Raw genomic sequence first — 21,156 nt, 5'->3', positions numbered from 1 at the left:
CATTGCTAATAAAATGTAATGTAACATTACGGCACATTCAAAAGCGTACGGTCGTAGCAAAAACAAAGACCAGCCTGGATTGACTTGAAAAACAAATGATTAATTCTTCATTCTCTGGATCTGAAGTGTAGCTTTGAACACATAGTTTACTGAGCTGACATTACAGCTTGCCAAAATAGTTTCAGAGAAGGGTTTAAAATCAATGTGCAATTAGGAGTGTCTTGTATCAGGCCTGATGAATTATGCTCTCTGTTTTAAGGCCGGTCTATAGACACTTGATCAATTCAGCTTCTGGGGGCCCGGTGAGGCCGGGCAGGGAGAAATTGCTCTATTCCAAAACCATTTGGTCGAATGTATTGATTAACCATTGCATTCAGAATTGAAAGTCGGTCTGGGATCGGTTCCATGTCGGGAGGGTGTTGTAGGAAAAGCTACAGCATTAGCCTGCCACATACAAAATGAAGACAGCAGTACATTCAAACCTTCTCCGGGCTTGCATTTCTTCTGCCATTCTACAGTCTTGGCTTTAAAGCACCATAATTATTTTACTGCAACAGTTCAAGAACGATGTGCGGTATCTTTTCTTACACTCTGAAGAGCTTAATTACTCCTCTCAGCAAAGGCACAGTGCTCTGAAACTGTTCAAGGTATTTTACAAACCCTATTCTAAAGTCCTTGTTTAAACACTGTACTGATATGTGAACAAAAGCAAAAAAAAAGGCCATTAATTTACAGCTATATACATTCACCTCCTTTTCCGCCGGTGTAATTCCATTACTCGAATCTGACCATGTCAAAAGTACGGCTATTAAAGTGCAACACAATGCTTATACACTGTCAACTGGAGCTACGTCCTAGTTTTGTGAGCTCACAGATAAAAGCTTTGTGTCAACAAAGATTCGGTAAACAGATCATAACCTTCAGCTGCAGGAGCCAATCAACACTTTCTCATCAGGGTGCGCCGAATGTAATTAGAGGCCGAGCAAACGTCTTGTTTATATCACTGTAAACTCATTGAACCCCAGTCGGGGTGTTATTTATACACTTGAAGTAGGCCAGACTGTGTTTGCGATCAAGGCTATGTTAATGCTCTTCATATTACATTGTGCAACCATAAATAGTGTGTGGTGTACACCTTCCCCTGGGAAAGACCACAGCACTCAAGTTTGGAAATGCAATATGAGGGTCTGTCTGTCTTCTCCCCCTAACTGGAGGGTTCACAGTCTGGTTAGTGTCATCCCATATCCCTCTGGCTCTCAGCTTTTGGATTTGCATTGTCAGGGTATCCTCCCACAGGCCCGTCAACCGGGTGCTCCCTCAACAGCATCCTCATCTACCCTCAAATTCTGCACCCAGGGGATCTGCTGCCTCCTTCCCCACACCCTCTCCAGTCCTACTCACTCATACCAGAGGTGTGATTCATTTACATACTTCATGACTCATGATTCTTTAGCTGCTTGTTTGTACAAAGGCCCACATTCTGTTCATCATCACTCCAAGATTTCAAGTCATATTGCCTGAATCCCCCCATCTGGACCTTTTACCCATAAACCTGAACACAACATACAATGTTTGCTTGTTTCTTTTCTTTTTTTTTTTCAAAATCCACCCATACACCAACATTGACGTGCTTTTTTTCAATCCCACATAGAGAAACATGACAGTATGTTTTTTTTTTGTCCGTGTTTTTTTTTGTTGGGGATGTTTTCTTCTATTTTTGTTCTTTTTCTTCATCAAGGACAGATTATGTACATAGAGATGTTATATGCCACTGACAAACCCAGTGGGACGCTGACATGGAACAGTACAGTATTTAAGTGGGAAAAAACAGCATGAAAGACTGAGATACTGAGAGGATAAAAATAAGACAAAGACAGAAAAAAGAAGCACTGACCAAACAACCTGCTCTTGTGCTTGAAATGTAGTCCGTCATTACTTTTGGAGCAACAAGATGCATGCACAAACAGTGTGTTCTGCCACACAGACAACCCGACTACATTGCAGAGGGTAAGACTTTTTGAGTACAACATGTAGTGTTTTAGATTAAGGGCCATTTAAACAGAGCTTCACAATCAGTTCAGAGTACTGTACACAGTAAAAGCACAACAACAGACTTATTTGATATACCTTGTTAATATCATCTCTTCAGATATCACACCACAGCTTTAACCATATCTGATACCTCTCGCACAGTTGAGTTAGGGGTTATTGCTGGTTTGAAACAAAATCAAACGGAACACATTCAGACAGTTGATTCAACACGGGGTAATTCCCCTGTACGGTCGCGGTAGTCAGGGTTCAGCGGGGGTAAACTCATCTCTCCGAGCAGGCTCGTTATGGCAAATTTGCATATAGTCGCTGCATGTGAGTGGAAACAGTGCTTCAGCAGAGAAACGAGTGCCACCGTATTGAAATATGGGCTTACCTCCCACTGTTTGTGCTGTGAGGGGGTAGTGGATGGATAATTGTGCCATGGGGATTTGGTAGTGCCCATGCCTGCATGTCACAGGTACACATTGGAGGGAGGACTGGTGCACCAAGGCGGGGTTGTCCTTGAAGAGGATTCCTGTCAGTGGCAGGTATGAGCTTGATTTATGGGGGTCATCACTGGCTGGCAGGAGGGACAGGTGGAGCCCCGGCTCCTTCACTTAGCCAGCCACAGGTAATGGCTAATTACATCTTTATCTCCCTGTGGTCCGGCCGAACAAGAACCGATTTACAGCCACAATCAGAGACTGACATGGATCCAAATCACTTATCTATCTGGTTGGAGAGAGACACACTATGGCAACTGGACTAATATGCTGTAAATCTGTGATGCAGTTAAAGGCATGGAAAATAAATAGTCCAATACATAAACTGTTACAAATTATAAATAACATCATCATTCACTGCTTCTGGATTTGGATGAAATAATCCCTCAGACTGTTTCAAATGCGTTTTTAAAAAGCTTGTCATGGCAAAATAGACCACATTACTTCGAAAACTTTACATGTCTCTTTTTTTATGTTTCTTTTTTCAATGTGGTTGTTCAATGTGTGTGACTTCTCAGAGTAAAGTACAAAAAAACATTTTTTCCCACGCACGGCTCAGTACCATCAGATTTTGTTCTTTTTTTTTCTCACATGGAATTACTATTCATAGTTTTTCAAATACTTATTAACATCATCATCATCTGTACTATTATTAACACCAAAAAAGTAAAAGCAGGTAACCTTGCAGAGTAAAACAGACACAGTGCAGGGAAGGAGGGAGGGAGGGGTGAAGGGAGTGTGGACTCACAACAGGAACATCTCTAACCGGTACATGCTATCAACAAGCGACAAAGATGATGGAGTCGCAGCTTTGAAACAGAAGATATCGTTGTCACTGGACAGTCTCTTGCTGCTTCAGAAAACTGGAGCGTAGTCGAGGCTGATTGGAGATGTCGTTCGGCGCCGGGCAACTCAAAAGTCGCCGGCGTGGCCTCTTAACTGCATATATTTACACTGGGGAGGAAGACAGGAGGGGGGTGACACGGAGCAGAGAACACGAAAGCGATGCGAAGGGCGACTAGACGGAGCACGTTGAACAGAAGGGCGGAGGGGAGGGGCTAAAAAGGTTTGGGTAGTGAGGGGGTCTACATGCGAAACCTTGGTATAAACCCCCAAAATTACATAAAGGGGTAGTTAAGACTGACGCCGTCACCACCCACCCTTTTTTATACATTTTGACATCATTCATAGCAGCTTCACTGCTACACAGTTAAAATCAAAAAGCCATACACGTGTGAGTGTGTGTGTGTGTGTGTGTGTGTGTAGGTGTGTGTGATCAGAGGGTGACACTCCACATGGCCACCAATTGAACAATTTTCAAAGGTCACATGACCGTCTTTAACACATTATTACTATAATTCTATAAATATCCACCATGATATTGAGATTTTACGTATCATTTCCATAAGGCAAACATTGTAGGTCAGTCATTAGTCTATGTATATTACATAAATGATCGTCCAGTTGTTAGATTATCTACTTTCTCATTGATCACCGACACAATAATTGTTAATATACACTCTCTATCAACATCGGCCCAGTGGTAATAATGAGGGGAGAACGAGGTGAGGAGGGAAGTACCAAGTCAGACAAATCTGCAAGGCATGCTGGGAGACAAAAAGTGAAAGACGTGTGTGTGAGAAATTGAATCAGTCGGGGTTTTGGGGAGAAGGGGGGGGGGTAATAATGTGGTTGCGTGTTTGATGCAATGATTCAATGGCTCCTGGAATAATGCATATTCTTTTTGTTCACAGTGATGGGTTCGTAATTAAAGAATTTCATTTCCTTCTTCCTTCCGTCGAGGGGGAGAGAGAGAGAAAGAGGGGGAGGGGGGGCCGTTTAGGGACAATTCCAAGTGGCGCTCGATCTTTACAGCTTCAGCAGAAGAACAGCGGAGAGGGAAACCCAAACACACAGGCCGACACTCATCCCTGCATGTAGTCCGGTCCCTCGCCCCTGTATGGCCCCCGGTCCTGCACGAAAACAGACGGATCAAAGGAGAGAAGAGGGCACCGTTGAATATACACAGAAATAAATCATTATTACAATTGACCTCCAAGCGTTTCTGATGCACAATGAGTTTACCGAGTTTACAAGTAAGAACATTGCCATTGAGTTGCTTCCCATTGTACTTTCCCTAGCAGACCTTTTTGCGTACCGAGTTTCCTGGAACGCAGCATCCATATTATAACAACATTTCCAGTATTCCTCAGCTTCACACTCATAGCACCATCTGAAGAAGCTTTGTTAAAGCTTTGACGTTTGACTATTAACAATAATAATCATGGCTCTGTTCCATTAACGTGTGACAGGGAGGCAAGTCACTGATCCTGCATGCACAGTACAAGAGCACAGCCATTAATGTTATTAGTTCTACCTATTTGATACGTCTAAATGACCACTGTAAAAAAAAAAAGGGAGATTGAATTTTTGAATTTAGAAACATATATGCGGTTCGGGGCGAACATTCTGACTAACAGGTGAAACTAATGCTCCATTTGCGTGTGCCAGAAATCTAAACCAGCCAGCAAACACCTCAATGAAATGCAACCTATATTAATGTATTTAGTTACACACGAGTCTGACACAAGTCAAAATGTCCACAGTGACAAAAATCGATTGAATTATTCAAAATTCTCAACAAGCAAAACAAAAGTCAAGAATATCATTTTTGGGAGACAAAATAACACCTTGATTTAAAGAACAACTACAAATAAAACACTTTAATTACATTCTTTCTTCCCGTTTTGTGCCATTTTGGCATTCTAGTATATTGACAAAATGCAACCTGGTGTTTTATAATTGAACAGTGGAGAGTGAAAACTGGTGCAGGCTGCCAGTGGCCTCAGTAATGGGCTCATTACATCAATTCTGATGTGATGGTGGGCTGTTAATATTAAAAACTTTTTACCTTTTAAAAATGGTGAGCTACAAAAAAGGTACAAAAGCATGGAAGATGGCAGGGAGGCAATGACAGGGAGGAGCAGCGTATTGATAGAAATACCACAAAAATATCCGATTATGGCCCGATTTTCCGTGCCTGCTCCAGAACAGAAAGGGATTTGTTGTGTTCTAATGATGGCAGGGGGAGATTAGGAAGGAAAGAGGAGGCAAAAGGACAGATGACGGAGAGATAGGCTGACAGAAGTGGCAGCTACGGTGGAAAAAGAGAGCAGGAAGATGTATGAGTCTGACGAGGGAGTGAGTCATTGAAGGGAGACTGGCCGGGATAATGGGTAAAGCAATGAAAGAAGAAAGGGGATAGATGAAGGACTCACTTAAGATGGTAATGCTGAATGCACTAAAGGGGGGTGGGGTAGGAAATCGCTCATTGGGGACGGTTAATGTGAATTGGGCATGGAGAGAAATGACAACTTCTTGGGTAACGGGGGAAAGCAGAGTGACTGTGTGTGTATGTGTGTGTGTGTTTGTGCATGCAGGAATATATGGATGAGAGATGCAGGGTGAGAGCGTGAACGAACGAGAGAGAGAGAGTGAGAGAGGGTAATATAGGCAAGCAAAGCTTTAATGGGGCAGAGAATAGCGGAAATGGGGAGGAAGGAGGTGGGAGATGGCTGAGAAAATGTTGTGCAGTGTGCAGAGCAAAAATGAGACTGGGCGAGGAGGGAAAAACAGTGTTTCAATGCATATGGATCGGGTTTTAGTATTTTTTTTTATGTCATGTCTGTTTGATAGTCACGTCAAATAAATGCGAGTGCACTTAAGTTCCTGTGGCAGCTTGGGCTGGCACACATGCGCACACTGTGTCATTGTGTGCATGCACCTCTCTGTGATAACTTACGAAAAAGCAGCATGCTGGCGTTGGAAGCCCCCAGGCGGTTTGAGGCAAAGCAGGTGTAGTTGCCAAAGTGTTTCTCTGTCACGTTGGTGAACAGCAACAGCGAGCGCGTCTTCTCGTTTTTGATCCTAAGGGTGTTGTCACTCTCTACCGGCCTAGGTGGTAGTGGAAGCAGGAAGAAGAAGAGTGTGTCAGAAAAAAAGTGAGATAACACAACATAACATTACAGCTAGAAGCTCTGCATAAGAGGCTTTTTGTTTCTCCGTCTCTCCAGAGACGAGTGTGCAACACGGTCCCCCTCCACATGCAGGCTCTGTCTCACCTTGTACTAATAGTGAAATCTAACAGCCCATAAATAACACAGACCTCCTGCTGGGTCCCATTATACTCTATTAACAGCTCTCTCTGGCTGGCAAAGGCTTGTCTAAGTACTTCTGCGTCTTATTTTGGCTGATGCCAAATCATTCGAACTCTTCTACCCTCTCTGGGACGTTTTACAAATTTGGAAGGACAGATAATGCGTGTGTTATGGAGCGCAAATAGGTTTCAAACAAGCTAATATTGCCCCAGAGATGACAAAAAACATTTACAATTATCTCAGACCTTTCTTCAGGTCAGAGGTTAGGTGAATGGACGACAGCCAAGACTATACGTCCGCAGTAAACTGGCTTAATGTGAAAATGTCATTCATGTGGGAAAATGAATAACTTTTCAGATGTTTGTAAAGATCTCATGTCCCCACAAACAGATGCAGCCCAATTTGATATCTGTCCTGTTTCCTCCTTTTCTCTGTCACCTGCTGCATCTGTTTTTTGTTTTTATATTGCTGAACTCAAAGTCCAACAGTTCTCATTAACATACTCTGTTTGTGTTGTCAGGTGAATGCCAGGTAAATGATTGGTATAATAATTTGATGTCATTGTGGCTCATAAAAACTATATATTAACCAGACGAGCTGTTTCCTGATTCCTGTGTGGCTGCACTGAGACGTTGACCAATCAACGCCGCAAAGCAAAACCTCTGCAGCCTCTAAACCGTGTCTGAGCCGGCCTATACGCCGTTTTTTCAGAAGCTCAGTTTCACACATCAATACTGAAATGCAAGGCCGGTGTTTATTGATTTTTCCGCTCTGTAGTGCATTTTTCAAAAAGCTTAATTTTGTGTGTGAATCGCATCAGCTTAGCGAGGACCGAAGGCCATGGAGAGAGAAAAACAACACATGTATTTTTTAGATGTAGCTGGCTTCAAGTGTAGACCAGAAAAATGTGTTCTTTGGTGGACTCACCTGTGGTCGTCTTTGTACCACTCAAAGGAAGCTGGCGGCACTGCCATGGCTTCGCAACGCAAGATGGCGGTCTTCCCCAAATGGGCCGGCATGTTTTTCATGTCTGTGATCATGGGAGGGTCTGACAGAGAAAAACGAGGGAGGAGAGGGAATTCAGCAATTAGTATACACATGCATTCACCGAGAAGTCGAGTCGGGTCAGTACAGGGTTGCAAACCAGGTTGAAAACCCCCACAGGGAGAGCAAAATTAAGATGTATGAATTCATACATAATAATGCATCTTTAGTATTAACATAAATAATGTATACATCATTGTACTATAACACTGGAGGTCCTGTGGGACTTGAATTATCACCTTTGGGCTGTTGTGCGGCACAGACAGGAATACTTACAGTTGACCGTGACCTTGACCTTGCGCTGATCTGGTGGAGCCACTCCATTGTTGGTGATGCACTCGTAGTCCTCGGCCTGCTGCCTCTTGATCTCTGTGATGTCTAGGAACTCGCCGTCACTCACCAACCCATCTGTTGACATAAGGCTTAGGTCAAGGGTCACTATATATCAGATGTATTGTGACTCAGGCTCCTGATTTAAGTGTTAGCACTTAAGATACTGAGACAGGTGGACTGACAACCAACCTTTAGATACGATGATTTAGGAGAATGGGGGAGGCACCATACATCAGATGTACAACATATAAGGAAATCAATATCATGATATTTATGAGGAATTTATACATTTATCAAAAAGCAAGATTACAGATATTAATGTTTAATGCAATGAATGGCATTTTTTAATCAAACTTTTCTCACTTTGTTTACATTGCGTCTTGGAATCCTGATTCACCATTTGTAAAAACAGAAAACAGGAAATCAATAAAGAATGCCACGGAAAAAAAAAACCTGACGACATCAACAAAACACCATGTGGTGTCTGTAAGAGGAATGAATTATATTTGAATAATGTTCGTCCCATGACCTCAAACTGTTTTGATCATTAACATAAAGGGTCAGCTGGAGAATCTTTGTATAAATGCAAACATGACTTGACAGCAGTGACACCATTTCTTTTAATGTGTCAGGGGAAATTGTGAGAATTGTGTTTTCTTCCAGGCAGTGGACATGGCCACAAGTGTTGATGGCCTGTTCTTTACATTACGTATTGAGAAGAATATTCAGCTCTCATTTGATGTTGACAAACTCCCAGGTGCACCCAAACCGAATTAGTTAGTCTCACACTCTTTTTCCTCGGAGCGACAAACAACCACAGAATGTCTTCAGAGGGGAGAGTCGAGGAGACGGGCTACACGTTATTGCTCCTTCATGCGAGGGAATGGATGTTGGGAGTGTTATTGGATCGACAGCGGCAGAGAGAGAGAGAGAAGAAGAATGAAAGTGAGAGTGCACCCCCCCTTCCTCCCTGCAGTCTTAGCAGACAGCTGTCTCATGGCCTCCAAAACCATTAGGCCTTTTTTCCTCCCCTTTACTCCATTTAAGAAGTCAGACTGTGGAACACAACATAATATATAATCTCACCACTAACAAGGAAATCCAGCTCTTAAATTGCTGCTCACTTTTCCCTTTCAAAGCCCTCCTAAACATACACACAGCTACTGTCAATCAGTGGACCTTTACTTGCCCTCACAAACGGCGCCTGAGCGCGTCTGTGAGCAACACCGACTCAAAAAACACACACACTAAAAAGACGCTAAACTCCATGATTATTCCTGTCAGAGATTAGCGCGGCGGTTCTAATTGAAGATTATACTGGAGGATTATTAGTGTGGCTACTGAGCTGGAGACGATTATTTGCAGCTGCTGCGGCAGAGGCTGAGCAGCGAGCGACAACCGCGGTGATGGCTGCTTGTGGCGCCCGAGCAAGTGCAGGCGAGCGCTTGCTGTTGGGCTGGGGTGGGTGCAATGGTATTCACTCATTCCATTAGTTTAATAAATATAGCTCTCTCGTGACATCTCTGTCATGCAAGCCGAGCACCCAACTTTGCCAGAGGGGGGAAACTGAGGCAGTATCTGAGGGGTGGGGGGGTGAAAAGATATAATCAGACAACTAGCACTGGAGGAATTACACACACGGCTGTTACAGATGACTTCCAAGAAATAAAAAGGACAAATAATAGATCAATAAATGAGAGCAATCGAGCGCTAGAGAGCGCATTACAGACACGGAGAGAGTGGTAATTTGCAAGAGATACCGAGCTAGACGCTAAAAGAGATACACAGATATAAAGATAGAGCAAAAAGAGAGAAACGGCAACATAAACGTTGAGATGTCAAGTTGAGTACTTGATGTGGTTGGTTCTTTCATGGAGTTTTCGTCCTCAGCACCTATGTGTGATGTAATATGACAGTGCAGAGCAGCCCTCTCACACTCCCTTTCCCTCCCTCTCCATCCCCGGAGATCTCTGGACGGGCATTGCACAACCGCGCTACACTTTGGTGGGAGATCATATCTGACTGGAGCCGGCCCCTGGCACTTCTACAATGGGCTGTAAAATACATCTCCATCAACCACTTATGGCTTTTGAAGGAGCCTGACTCCTGACCACCAGAGATAGTTGGATTGCACCTGAGAGAGAGAGAGAGGGAGGAGGTGTTGTGAATGAGAGGAAGGGGGGGAAAGGATCAGGGGCTCTGGCCTGCCCGACAGTGAAACTGTGCTCTATTTCCCCGGCAGCACTTTGAGTCTGTCTCGATCATCAGGGCACTTGATTCCTCTGCTCCTCTTATCCATTTCCATTACAAAAACTACCATCCAGGTAGAGAGGTCTGATGTTGGGTTAAAACAGAGCAGGATGGACAGTCTGACTAAAAAACTGTCCCTTGGAAGATAAAGAGCTGAAAGGTGTGTTAGTTGAGCTAAATGAAGCTACAGCAGAATTTAAACCAGGAAGGCCACTGTTCCCCAGTGCTCCTAATGCACAAACCTAAAATGAGTCCAGAGTAGTTGACTACACATTCTACGGTTACATTTCTTTTTAAGGGGGCCTGACTAGTATTCTTTAATATATTTTCTTATGGTCAACAAATCCTATGAAAAGATCAAAACCAACAATGAATCAGTCCTGCATATGAAGACTAATACTTAATACAAAGCAATGAATAAGATGTAAGTGTTAAGTCCTTACACTTCCCAAATCAAGTCCCAAGACAGGCAAGTCCTGAACAGGTAAAAATGTGCTCTTCACCAAATGTTATATTTTTTTTCAAGAACGAAACCTTCTTTGGAATCTTTTGGTAACGTTAGTTTCATGATTCTCTCTTCTGGATGCTGTCAGATTTGTTCAAACAAAGTGATTTGTCGACTTGCTGGTAATGAATAGCGTTAGTGGTTTCCAGAGGTGTCAAGTAAGGAAGTACAAATATTTTGTTACCTGACTTAAGTAAAAATTTTGGGTATCTATACTTTACTGGAGTATTTATTTTTCAGACGACTTTTTACTTCTACTCCTTACATTTTCACGCAAATATCTGTACTTTCTACTCCCTACATTTTAAAAATAGCCTCGTTACTATTTCATTTTGGTTTGTTTTCACTCCGGCTTGTCATCGTTCAAAAACACACACACAAAAAACCTCTCCGCCCCGTTGCCCACAGATACGTGCGCGCACACAGGTGAGTGCTGAGCACACACACCAGCGGACAGAGAGCGTCGAAAAATATGTCGCGTGAAAAGTAGACCGCTATATCTGCGTTTTAAACGCTCCCAGGGTGAAGATGCAACAGCAGCTCTCATGTGAGGAGCAACCGGAGTTCTACTCGCACCGGAGCGGCTCTCTGAACCCGGAGCAGCTCTCTGAACCCGGAGCAGCTCTCTGAACCCGGAGCAGCTCTCCTGCTCCAGGTGAAACGAGCCACGGTGCTCGTGTCTTCTACCAACAATGAGCTGCTGGCTTCACATATTACAAAAGTACAAAGTACACGGGTATAAAACTAAGTCATTAATAAATACATGGACAAATGCCTGTACTTTCGGGTAAATGGTTACGGTACGCCGTTAACAGGTTACGCTTACGCATGCGCGATTTGACGCGACGCCGTGAGGTCCGTGAGCTCGTCTTTTCCTGCTGTTGCGTTTCTCAAAATAAAAAAAACAGATCTAAGCTCAATATTGAGCATGAATTGAGAGAGGCCGTATCAAATCTAAAACCCCGTTTAGAACAAATGTGTCGAGGAAAGCAGCTCACTGCAGCCACTAATACTGATACAACGTGATGGCTCACATATCTGCACTCATTCTGTTTTGTTTGGCAAAAAAAATTAAAAGCTTATTGTTTTCCACAATGAGCTATTTAGTAGTTACTAAATATGAGTAATTTTTTGCACAGGTAGAACTTACATAAAACATTGTTTGATGGGGCAATCTGATTTACTTGAAAGTGATTGCAATTTTCTTTATTCTGTTATTTATAAAAGCACAGATGAGTCACACAATTATGTTATTTACAGAAAAAGTTTGAGAACCACAGCTTTATGTGTTTGTGTCGGAGTCGCCGTCTATTTTGCACTATTACAATACTTATAGGCAACTAGTTATCATGTCTTCCGCTCCATGAAACGCATGTTAATGCTCAGTACACATATGGTACTTTAATGTATTTGCATTGTAATAAAATGTAATCATTTTAAATGGGCATATATGCAGCTGAAACGGGTAGCCTAGTGTATCCACATTTTAAAACATTATAGTCATTATGGCCTTTATAAAAATGATTGTTTTGGGGGAGGTGGGGTAGTGCACTATAGGCCCCTGAGAGGCTTAAGAGTTTGTCCTTAATGGAAAAAAAACATTCACCTTACATTACTTTTACTTTTATACTTTTAAGTAGTTTTTAAACCAGTACTTTTACACTTTTATTTAAGTAAAAAGCTTGAGTTGATACTTCAACTTTTACAGAAGTATTTTTAAACCCTAGTATCTATACTTCTACTTGAATGTGAATACTTTTGACACCTCTGGTGGTTTCAGGAAATGAAGGGACTTGAGTTTGATTCGCGGCACACCTAAGGCATGGCAGAAAAACTGTACAAACAATATTTACTCCTGTTTGAGTAACATTTGCTCAACCCTACAGTGCCCGACTGTTATAGGAAATCATTTGTAATAATTCCAAACAAAAAAAGCTGTGTATTAAAAAAACTGTCTTCAGTATGAACACATGGGCTTGAGGCTGATGCTACCCAATGGGAAGACAAGTTTCAGAACAGATTAACACACTATTGGTATCATTTTCTTAATGGGATTGTTAACAATATAAAAAATATAGAACATTGCCAGCCTTCAAATGTAACATCCAGCACATAAACATTGTGCTAAATACCCATTACATTTGTTTATTGAACTAATTGTGACCAATATATGTACCGAGCTGGACATTTCACTGTACAGTTAAAAAATAAACTTGAGTGCTCTCTGGCAACACTTTCCTGCCTTTTCCATCGATCTGACTTCCACACTCAACCTGCAAACCTGCTATTAATTATCTCATAAAGCCACACCTGTCGCTAATCAACTCCACATCAGCCTTGCTGCCATAACTGTAGCACAGTGTTGTCCTTTTTGGATTTGTTTGGCTCTGCTGACTGCTTGCCTCTTGCTAATTTCTTACCTTCCCTTTTCAATCCTACCTGCACTGTAGTCGTCAAGCATTTGGAGCCACACAACATCCAAAACATTTAAGTCTCAAATCTAACTATCTGACAAATGTATACACTTGTTATGCTTATCATATCCCTAACCTCTAAGTGAATAGTGCATGCCTCCTCCACGCCACAAGAAGCACCCGTGCATTCATTCGTTCAAGTCAAGCCCACTAGTCTTTTAACGGATGGGATGTCAAATGATAAGGCCCTGGTGCGCTGGTGTATTTAACTGAATGAGACAGCATGCCTGTATGTCTCTGAATGGGTCAGCTGATAGATGCCAGTGAGAGTAAATGGGCACGACAGATTATATCTGTGCTTTGGTGCAGAAGAAGGAGGCGGAGCCTACAACAAGCACAGATTAGCCCCACTATCTGGACGTGAGAAACTGGTAACGTATTCAAATTGCAAAGGGGTTGCAGACCAAGCGGGTCTCTGTCTCACCTCTAATGCCGTGTTCACACCGGACGCGACGCGAATTTGCGGCGCGACCAGTTTACATGTAAAGTCAATCCACAGACGCACTGTGGCGCGAATTTGCGAATGTGCGGCGAGATAGACGCGTTGGAGGCGGCGCGAACAGAACGTTTGACCTAGGGCGATGATACGGATGATGTTTTGAACCCAAATACGAGGGCGTTTCATGTTCCGACATGTTTGGGACTTCCACAACAAGTATAAAGCAGAACTAGTGGTTATTTATTCCATGGTCGATAGCGGAAATGAAAGCTTCGTCGCTTGTCTCTCACAGAGGCAAGCAACAGAGCTAAGCCACGCCCCTTTGGTCGCGCCGCAAATTCGCGTTTGGTGTGAACACCCTCTTTCTACTCGCACAAGTAAACTTCCGCGGTGGACGCGGCGCCGAAAATTCGCGTCGCGTCCGGTGTGAACACGGCATAAGGTGTTGCACCTCCTTATCGTCCACCACCGCATGACGCACAAGCACATTTTCCACTCAACCTCCACGTACACTGTTCGCCACATCCCCCCCTCCCTGCAGTTCCTCGATGCAGTCTCTGAGTAATGGGGACAGATGGCTGGCAGCTTCTTGCTGTTTCTTTGGGCTAGTCCACCCCCACCCCTTTTATCCAACGCCCCTGGTCTCCTGCAACTGATGGCTTGGTTGCACAGACTTCCACGGAATAGCAATGCAGCCCCTATCTCTTCCACTGCAAGCTGAAGGGTTATTGGGGGAGAGGCGGTGTGAGATGGTGGGGGCGGCTAGAGAGGGAGGATTACTGCTGACAGAGGAGAAATGCTGTGGGCTTGCAAGTGAGGACAACTGCACAGTTTGTGTGTGTGTGTGTGTGTGTGTGTGTGTGTGTGTGTGTGTGTGCGTGCGTGCGTGCGTGTGTGTGTGTGTGTGTTTGCTGCAGGTGTGCGTTCTTGCATGCTTTACTTTTGTCCTCTATTTTTGGATGTTTATGATCACCATAGGCTTGTCCCATTCGGAGGTTCTGTGTAGGTTCACAAACACTGATTGTGCAGAGAAGGACATTATACGCACAGCAGGCCGCCGCAGGAACAAACGAGGGAAAGAGGAGGGACAGACATTTCAGCAAGCCCAAAGCTGTCTGTAAGTACAGCAGTGCAGTATAGATTGTGCATTTATTTGCGGTTTACAGAATAATTACAGTGTGTTGAGTAGTTGTTCACACTGACCTTTTTATCATTGCTGTCTCTGTGCTGCAGTTGATCTGCGTTTCTGCTGCTGTCGTCAAGCTACAACTCAGCCAATACTGCTGTGTGATGAAAATGCTTTAACCAAGACTTTTGCGACACGGATGCAATGCCAGCGGCACAAAGGGTTCAAAACTTGAATTTCCAAAAACAGAAACTTCGAGAATGATAATCCTTTTTCTGTAATATTTCCCGTAACTGTTAAAGTTGAAGTTCAAAAGTTCAATCTGAGATATACTTTGGAACTTTTTGGCATCTCACACAAGAAAAAAATAAATTCAGTATTCATATTTCATCAAAGAGGCCATGGAGCTCATGCAATATGCAATTTATTTTAGCCAAACTGATAGGAACAACAAATCATAGAATACTACACACGTCAAAAGAGACAAACATTTTTTTCTTAAATGCTGACAATTATTGTAAGTTACATTAAGAATATTGAGTCACAGTGCAATTGTATATTCAGTACAATTTTCTTTTTGTACCAAACTATGATACATCACTGCCTTTACGGTTTTAACAAGAAAGGCACACTCAGTGGGCTTGCATGGTGGCACTGTCGACTCGGAGCAAGAGGGGCCTCGATGACACTTGTGTTGAGTTTGCTTTGTTCTCCTGAGCATGGGTTTTCTCCACATTCTCCTGCTTCCCACAGTCCAAAGACATGCAATTTAGTTTAATTGATGATTCTAAATTGACTATAGCTGTGAATGTGAGCGTGACTGGTTATCTGTCTCTGTGTCAGCCCTGCGGTAGTGTGGGGTGAACCCTGCCTTCGCCCAATGTCAGCTGGGATCGGCTCCAGCACCCCATGCGATCCCTGAATAGCATAAGCGGTTACAGCTAATGAAGGGATAGATGGATGGCTGGAGGGGATGGCGCTCTTAGTAGAGAGAAGATCTCCACCAGGTGTGTCTGCAACGACCACTGCTGCTGTCAATCAATGTTTTATTGAATGAATGCAACCCAATAGATACAATAAACATACACTCTCATTTTAATCTATGCAGATGTCTGCACTGACTCTGCAGGCACTCAGCTCTGTCTCTTGGGCGTAATTGCGACTTCATGCAATTATTTAGGCTTCAAGTACATTTTTTTTAACAATCGCATGTAAACATGAGGTTGTTGCCCAATGAAAAGGCACGGAATAAATGTCTGTGGCAATGCAGTAAGGTGTGTGTGTGTGTGTGTGTGTGTGTGTGTGTGAGAGAGTGAGAGTGAGTGAGAGACACAATTTATCAAAGACTGGACCCAAAAAAGGCAAGAGGAGTAGGGGACAGAGGAGAAAAAAAAACTGCATGAGGATTCTTGTGTATTAAAGATGTTAATTCTTTCAGGCATGTGATGGCCATCGAGTAAAATCCAGGTCACAGTTAGATCATTGCGTCCGTGGGTTGAAGGCATGGTGATTGAGAGCATAAATATTCTGTTAAACGAGCTGTGGTACAGTATACTCTGTAAATGTGTGCCCAAACTATTATGCAGTACAATATAGCAGTATGCAAGGTTAGCTATGGACAGACACAGAGATGCACGCACACACTCACTCACACAGCATTTCTCTTTATCTTCTGGCAGATACAAATAATAAAACCATAAAACCTTTAAAGAGAATGTTTTGGTTATTTGCCATTTGTGGGGGGGAAGAAACAGAGAAAAGGGAAATAAATGCATTGCTGATCAAATCTAATGGATTTGACGTCAACTATTAAGTTTAGCATCCTGACCATTTTGAACTAGTTCTGATTCCACACAATAATGGATGCTAAAAATAGCCTATTTAAGTGGCTGTTAGCGTAGGTTGACATCGTGACGCTGGTTGACAGGATGGATGAAGACAGATGCTGATGATTACAGGTGGCGCGGTGGGGGTAATTATGTATAATGTGTGGTTATTTGGGAGAAAACATTGGGACATAGGGAGAATATGAAGAGTATGAATTTAAGATGGGGACAGACTTAACAGCTGGGTTTAAGAGTGATGACACAGGTATGTGTGATAAAGACTTGGACAAGAGCTGAATGCTGATGAGCCTTGAGGAAGAAAATGGGGGGAAATAAAGACTGTAAAAGAGGTTTGGGATGAATGTGAAGTCGGGGAGATAAAGGTGAAGCTGTGAACAAGAGTTGTTCTGGAGACAAGCAAGCAACAAGGGATAACTTACATTTCTGGTCTTTCCAGGTGACGGTGGGCTCAGGGCGACCCACAGCCAGGCAGTAGAGGTTTACATTCTCGCCTTCGTTCACCGACACGTTTTTTGAGATGTTGACAATTCTGGCCGGCACTGAAAAACAAGATTATGCCATTAAAATATGACCTCAAAATCTCCTTTTTATTTCATAAATTATTGATGAGGTATGGCCTCAGCCTATTAAGGTGCTTAAGGTATGATGCAAATCTGTGCACCTAAGACAGAGAGGCAATCAGCTGATTAATGATCCGTGCTTACTGAACTGTGCAACAATATGCTTGTCTGTCTGCTTAAAATGCACCGAATTCTAAATTGCTGCAAATGGGAATTCTCCTTCTTCTGACATCTAATCCATTTTAAAGAAAAGAAGACAATGCGTAGAAGTGGTTGGAATTTTTACTTTTTAGGTGAAAGGCCGCTCCTGGATACCGTTTTGCCCCAAACTCATGAAGGGTTGGCGCGCTATGCATGTATTTAGTTTGATAACAAGATGGCCCCTTGAATTTAAATGGCCCATTATCATTGATTTTAATGAGCTCAGCCCTGAGATTGCTTTTTTTGCAAGACATCTACCGAGGATCCCATTTTTCTCTATCTTGCTGGAGTTGAATACTTGCAGCGATAAAGCACAGATTGGAGTGGTGGTGAAGCTGCTCCTGCTTGATGCACTGACTTGAGGGTGTAATTATTTTGTGTGATATCAAGCTAGGGCTGGAATTGCAGGCGATTTGGAATTAGGTATATATGGTCATCTGTGCCAAGCTCTGCACCCTGCAGACAAGAGTTGTTTGTTTGGCTGCAGTACGAAAAGTCTGTTAGTAAGCAGCTGACATTGTCTCCGCCACCCGTGAGCTGTGAGCCAGACCAATTGTTTCATTCCAGCAGAATGTACCCTAATATATCCTGTTTCAAATGTTTTCAGTTTCATCCTGTCGGTGGTGTATTAATGCAATTTGCTCAAAGCACTATCCTAAAGATGCATACAAATGTACACATGCAGGGGGGAACAGGTCTGAGATCCATCCTCTGGGCAGTTCTGTGCCAATACATCATGTCACTCAGGATCAGTCAGACTCTCACTCACTTAGTTGCTGACTTGATGACTGAGCCCCAGTCGTGGTCCTGCACTGTCAGTTATTAAGTCAGGCACTTGGACATCACCCCCCCTGTGTACCACATCTCCTCCACACACATCCGCACCCATCTGATCTGCTTAACGCTCTGCTTATGAAGACAAGCAACCCTACCTGGTCACATGGAAATAACAAATGGGCTTGGCCTTCATATTGAAACTGACTTTATGTCGCCTGCTCAGCTTGTTTTTCTAAAGCCGCACACATATACGTAGGCCAATTGAGCTTTCAAAACATAAGCAAGTAATTGCAGTTTGATATAAATACCAACCTTGTATTCTCAACCATGATACAAAAACATTATCTACTGTTCCATTATACATTTAACCTTGATTAATCAGAAAAGGAACACTGAAACGTAACCATAGTAAATCTTAATTGCTTCCCTTGATGTCAAACCTAAATCACACCCAATAGACAGCACTATGCTTGGATGAATGACGAAAAGCATAATTAAGCCATTTAGTTTGTAACCAAGGCTGTTTATAGTAAGATCGATGCACACATTGCTATTTTTTGCATCACATCTGCAGGCTTTAAGTCACTTGTGACAGATTCCTGTTCTGTCTCGACTCGGCTGTTCACCTTGGACAATGAGGTAGACGTGGGCAATGCGGGGCTTGTTATTGGCCTGGAAGCTGCAAGTGTAGGGCCCCTCGTCGGTTACTTGCACCTGGTCGATGTGAATGGAGAAGTCACTGTTGTTGCTGTTGGCGAGCGTCACACGCTTGTCCAGCGACCACTTGTCCGTCCCCGTGAACAGAATGTTGGAGCGGTTCAGCCAGGCCTTGTGCGTCACCTCCTCGTCGATCCGACATCTGAGTGGGCCGGAAGTGAGAGACATGAGTAGGGTTGATCCTAAATAAGGCTGAGAGGTGTTTTTATCATTACATAAGGATATACACACGGATGCAATGTCAAAATAACTGTTTTGACACAGTGTTTTGCATACAGCTGACGCGCTTCAATGCACCTCAGAATAGATTACACACATTTCTTTTACTGAAAGAATTGGACATCATTTTCCCAAAGTACTCTCTCTTTTGGTGGTTTTATGATGGTGGGGAGCGTGGAAAAACATGCTAGTCCAAAATCTCCCATAGGTATTCAAATACATGGAAATACAGTGACTGCAAAGGTCATAGCACATGATTCACTTCCTTTTCTACTAATCAAACCATTCAGGGTCCCCTCATGCGTGCCCTGTAGGTTGTGAGCAACGCATGAGAAGCGGTTGTAAAATGTGTGGAAATAAGGAAGGATATGAGTGAGGGTGTTGATTAAAGCGCAGTAAATCCCTGGCGTTGTTCCAAAAAGGATGTGGCACGCTTCAAAATCGGAACCAAGGTCCAAAGGTGTCACTTCAATTCTTGGCTTGGCCACTAGATGTCCTTACCCAGCTTCAACTAGCTGCGAGGCCTGGCCTCTATTGTCCTCATGTTTAATTGATGTGACCTCGATAAATATCAAGGTTGAGGTAGATCTTAGATCACCTGCCAAGTCAGTGGCAGTGACACCAAGATGCAGGTTAGCCTGGAAGGCTTTAACAAACCGACTGCAAGGCACTGGGCTGATGTGACTTGAGGGCCAAACAGGTTTAGAAAAAGAGGAAAAGAAGAAGAAAATACTTTATGTTGATTAACTGTTGTGGCTGGTTAATTTAGATAGAAACGTTACAGTAAGAAATCCCACCATTTAAAAAAAAAGATCATTATCTGTGTACACTATCTATTAATCTATTTTTAAAATTAATCACTTCTGCACTGATGATGTTGCTACAGGACTGCACACCCAGAGGAAATGAGCACCATAATAGCATCAAATGTGCCTCGTCTTAATGGGCCACATCAAAGCCAACACAACAGCATTGTCTCAAGCAGAACGCAAGTATTTGTGCCACTTGGGCAAAAGTGATTTTACATGAAAATGGATATTATTTATGCGGCTGTTTAGTCTGCTGTTTGTCAGCTACCAAACGTCCATATAGCAGACTAAACTTACACACATCTGATTACAAAATGTGCCATCAAATCACGACTGAAGTCAGTTCTGTACCGTGAAATCAAACTTCCAGAATAATATCCGGAGTACTGCAGGTGCAGTGGTGGTTCAACACAGGAGACCCAAATAACACATACTGTATGCCTGAGGGATCAGGAGATGGTCAACAAGAAGGAAACTCAAGAAAAAAATACTGGATTATTTTTTCAGACTTTGATCTCATATTTGTGTTTTTTCCTTGTGAGTTACTGGATAATGTTACTACTTTTTAAAAGAATTCACATAAAACATGTGCTGAAGGAATAATCAGCCTTTAGTGGAAGTGGTCAAGTGTTGACTTAAGCAACAAGGAGCCACAAGTAGTGGCACAGCTTCTGTTTTCACAGTGAATAGGCAAAAAGGTTGTTAAGGCTGGTTTTAAAGAACTGAAGGGGGATTACCACTAGCGAATACAAAGGGTTTGAATTTGCTAGTTCACAGCTTTCCAGATACCAAACTGTAAAGGAATAAATGATGACATTGAAAGCACTTTTTTTTTCGAAACCCAGTTGTGTTCAGTTCAGAATTTCTGGTGTTTTAAACATCCAGATAAATGATATAGATTCGATTTCTCCACTGTGTCAATAGAAGAGCCTCAGGCGACACGTCTTGATAACATTGTAGATCAACCTTCATGGTTGTTTGACTCCCACCTTTGAAAGAGACTTGTTGATGTTGACAAATATTAACAGACCTGTAACATGTTTGACTTTGGTGGACGGCCCATTCTTCTTGCAAGAGAAAACTAAACTAAAAGAATAATTTGTTCACAGAACCGAATAGGTGTAGGCTTAAATGTGATGAAAGTAATGTTGGCTTGGATTTATT

At 42.8% G+C, this 21,156-nt stretch overlaps 1 protein-coding gene across 1 annotated transcript in view; it reads right to left on the bottom strand.

The window, feature by feature from the left end:
- Window positions 1-4,403: 4,403 nt before the first annotated feature.
- The window catches only part of iglon5 (IgLON family member 5), a gene marked incomplete at both ends in the record, with an annotated part of 96,459 nt that continues 79,706 nt past the window's right edge, over window positions 4,404-21,156 (bottom strand). Inside the window, 6 exons of the mRNA XM_079227801.1 lie at window positions 4,404-4,507; window positions 6,337-6,488; window positions 7,619-7,739; window positions 8,012-8,143; window positions 17,129-17,248; window positions 18,874-19,106. Of these exons, the coding sequence (XP_079083927.1) occupies window positions 4,404-4,507; window positions 6,337-6,488; window positions 7,619-7,739; window positions 8,012-8,143; window positions 17,129-17,248; window positions 18,874-19,106 (862 nt within the window). The remainder of the gene's footprint in view (window positions 4,508-6,336; window positions 6,489-7,618; window positions 7,740-8,011; window positions 8,144-17,128; window positions 17,249-18,873; window positions 19,107-21,156) is intronic.

This window comes from Taurulus bubalis (genome assembly GCF_910589615.1).
Source record: "Taurulus bubalis genome assembly, chromosome: 12".
NCBI classification, from domain to species: Eukaryota; Metazoa; Chordata; class Actinopteri; order Perciformes; family Cottidae; genus Taurulus; species Taurulus bubalis.
This window is presented reverse-complemented; position numbering and strand designations above follow the sequence as displayed.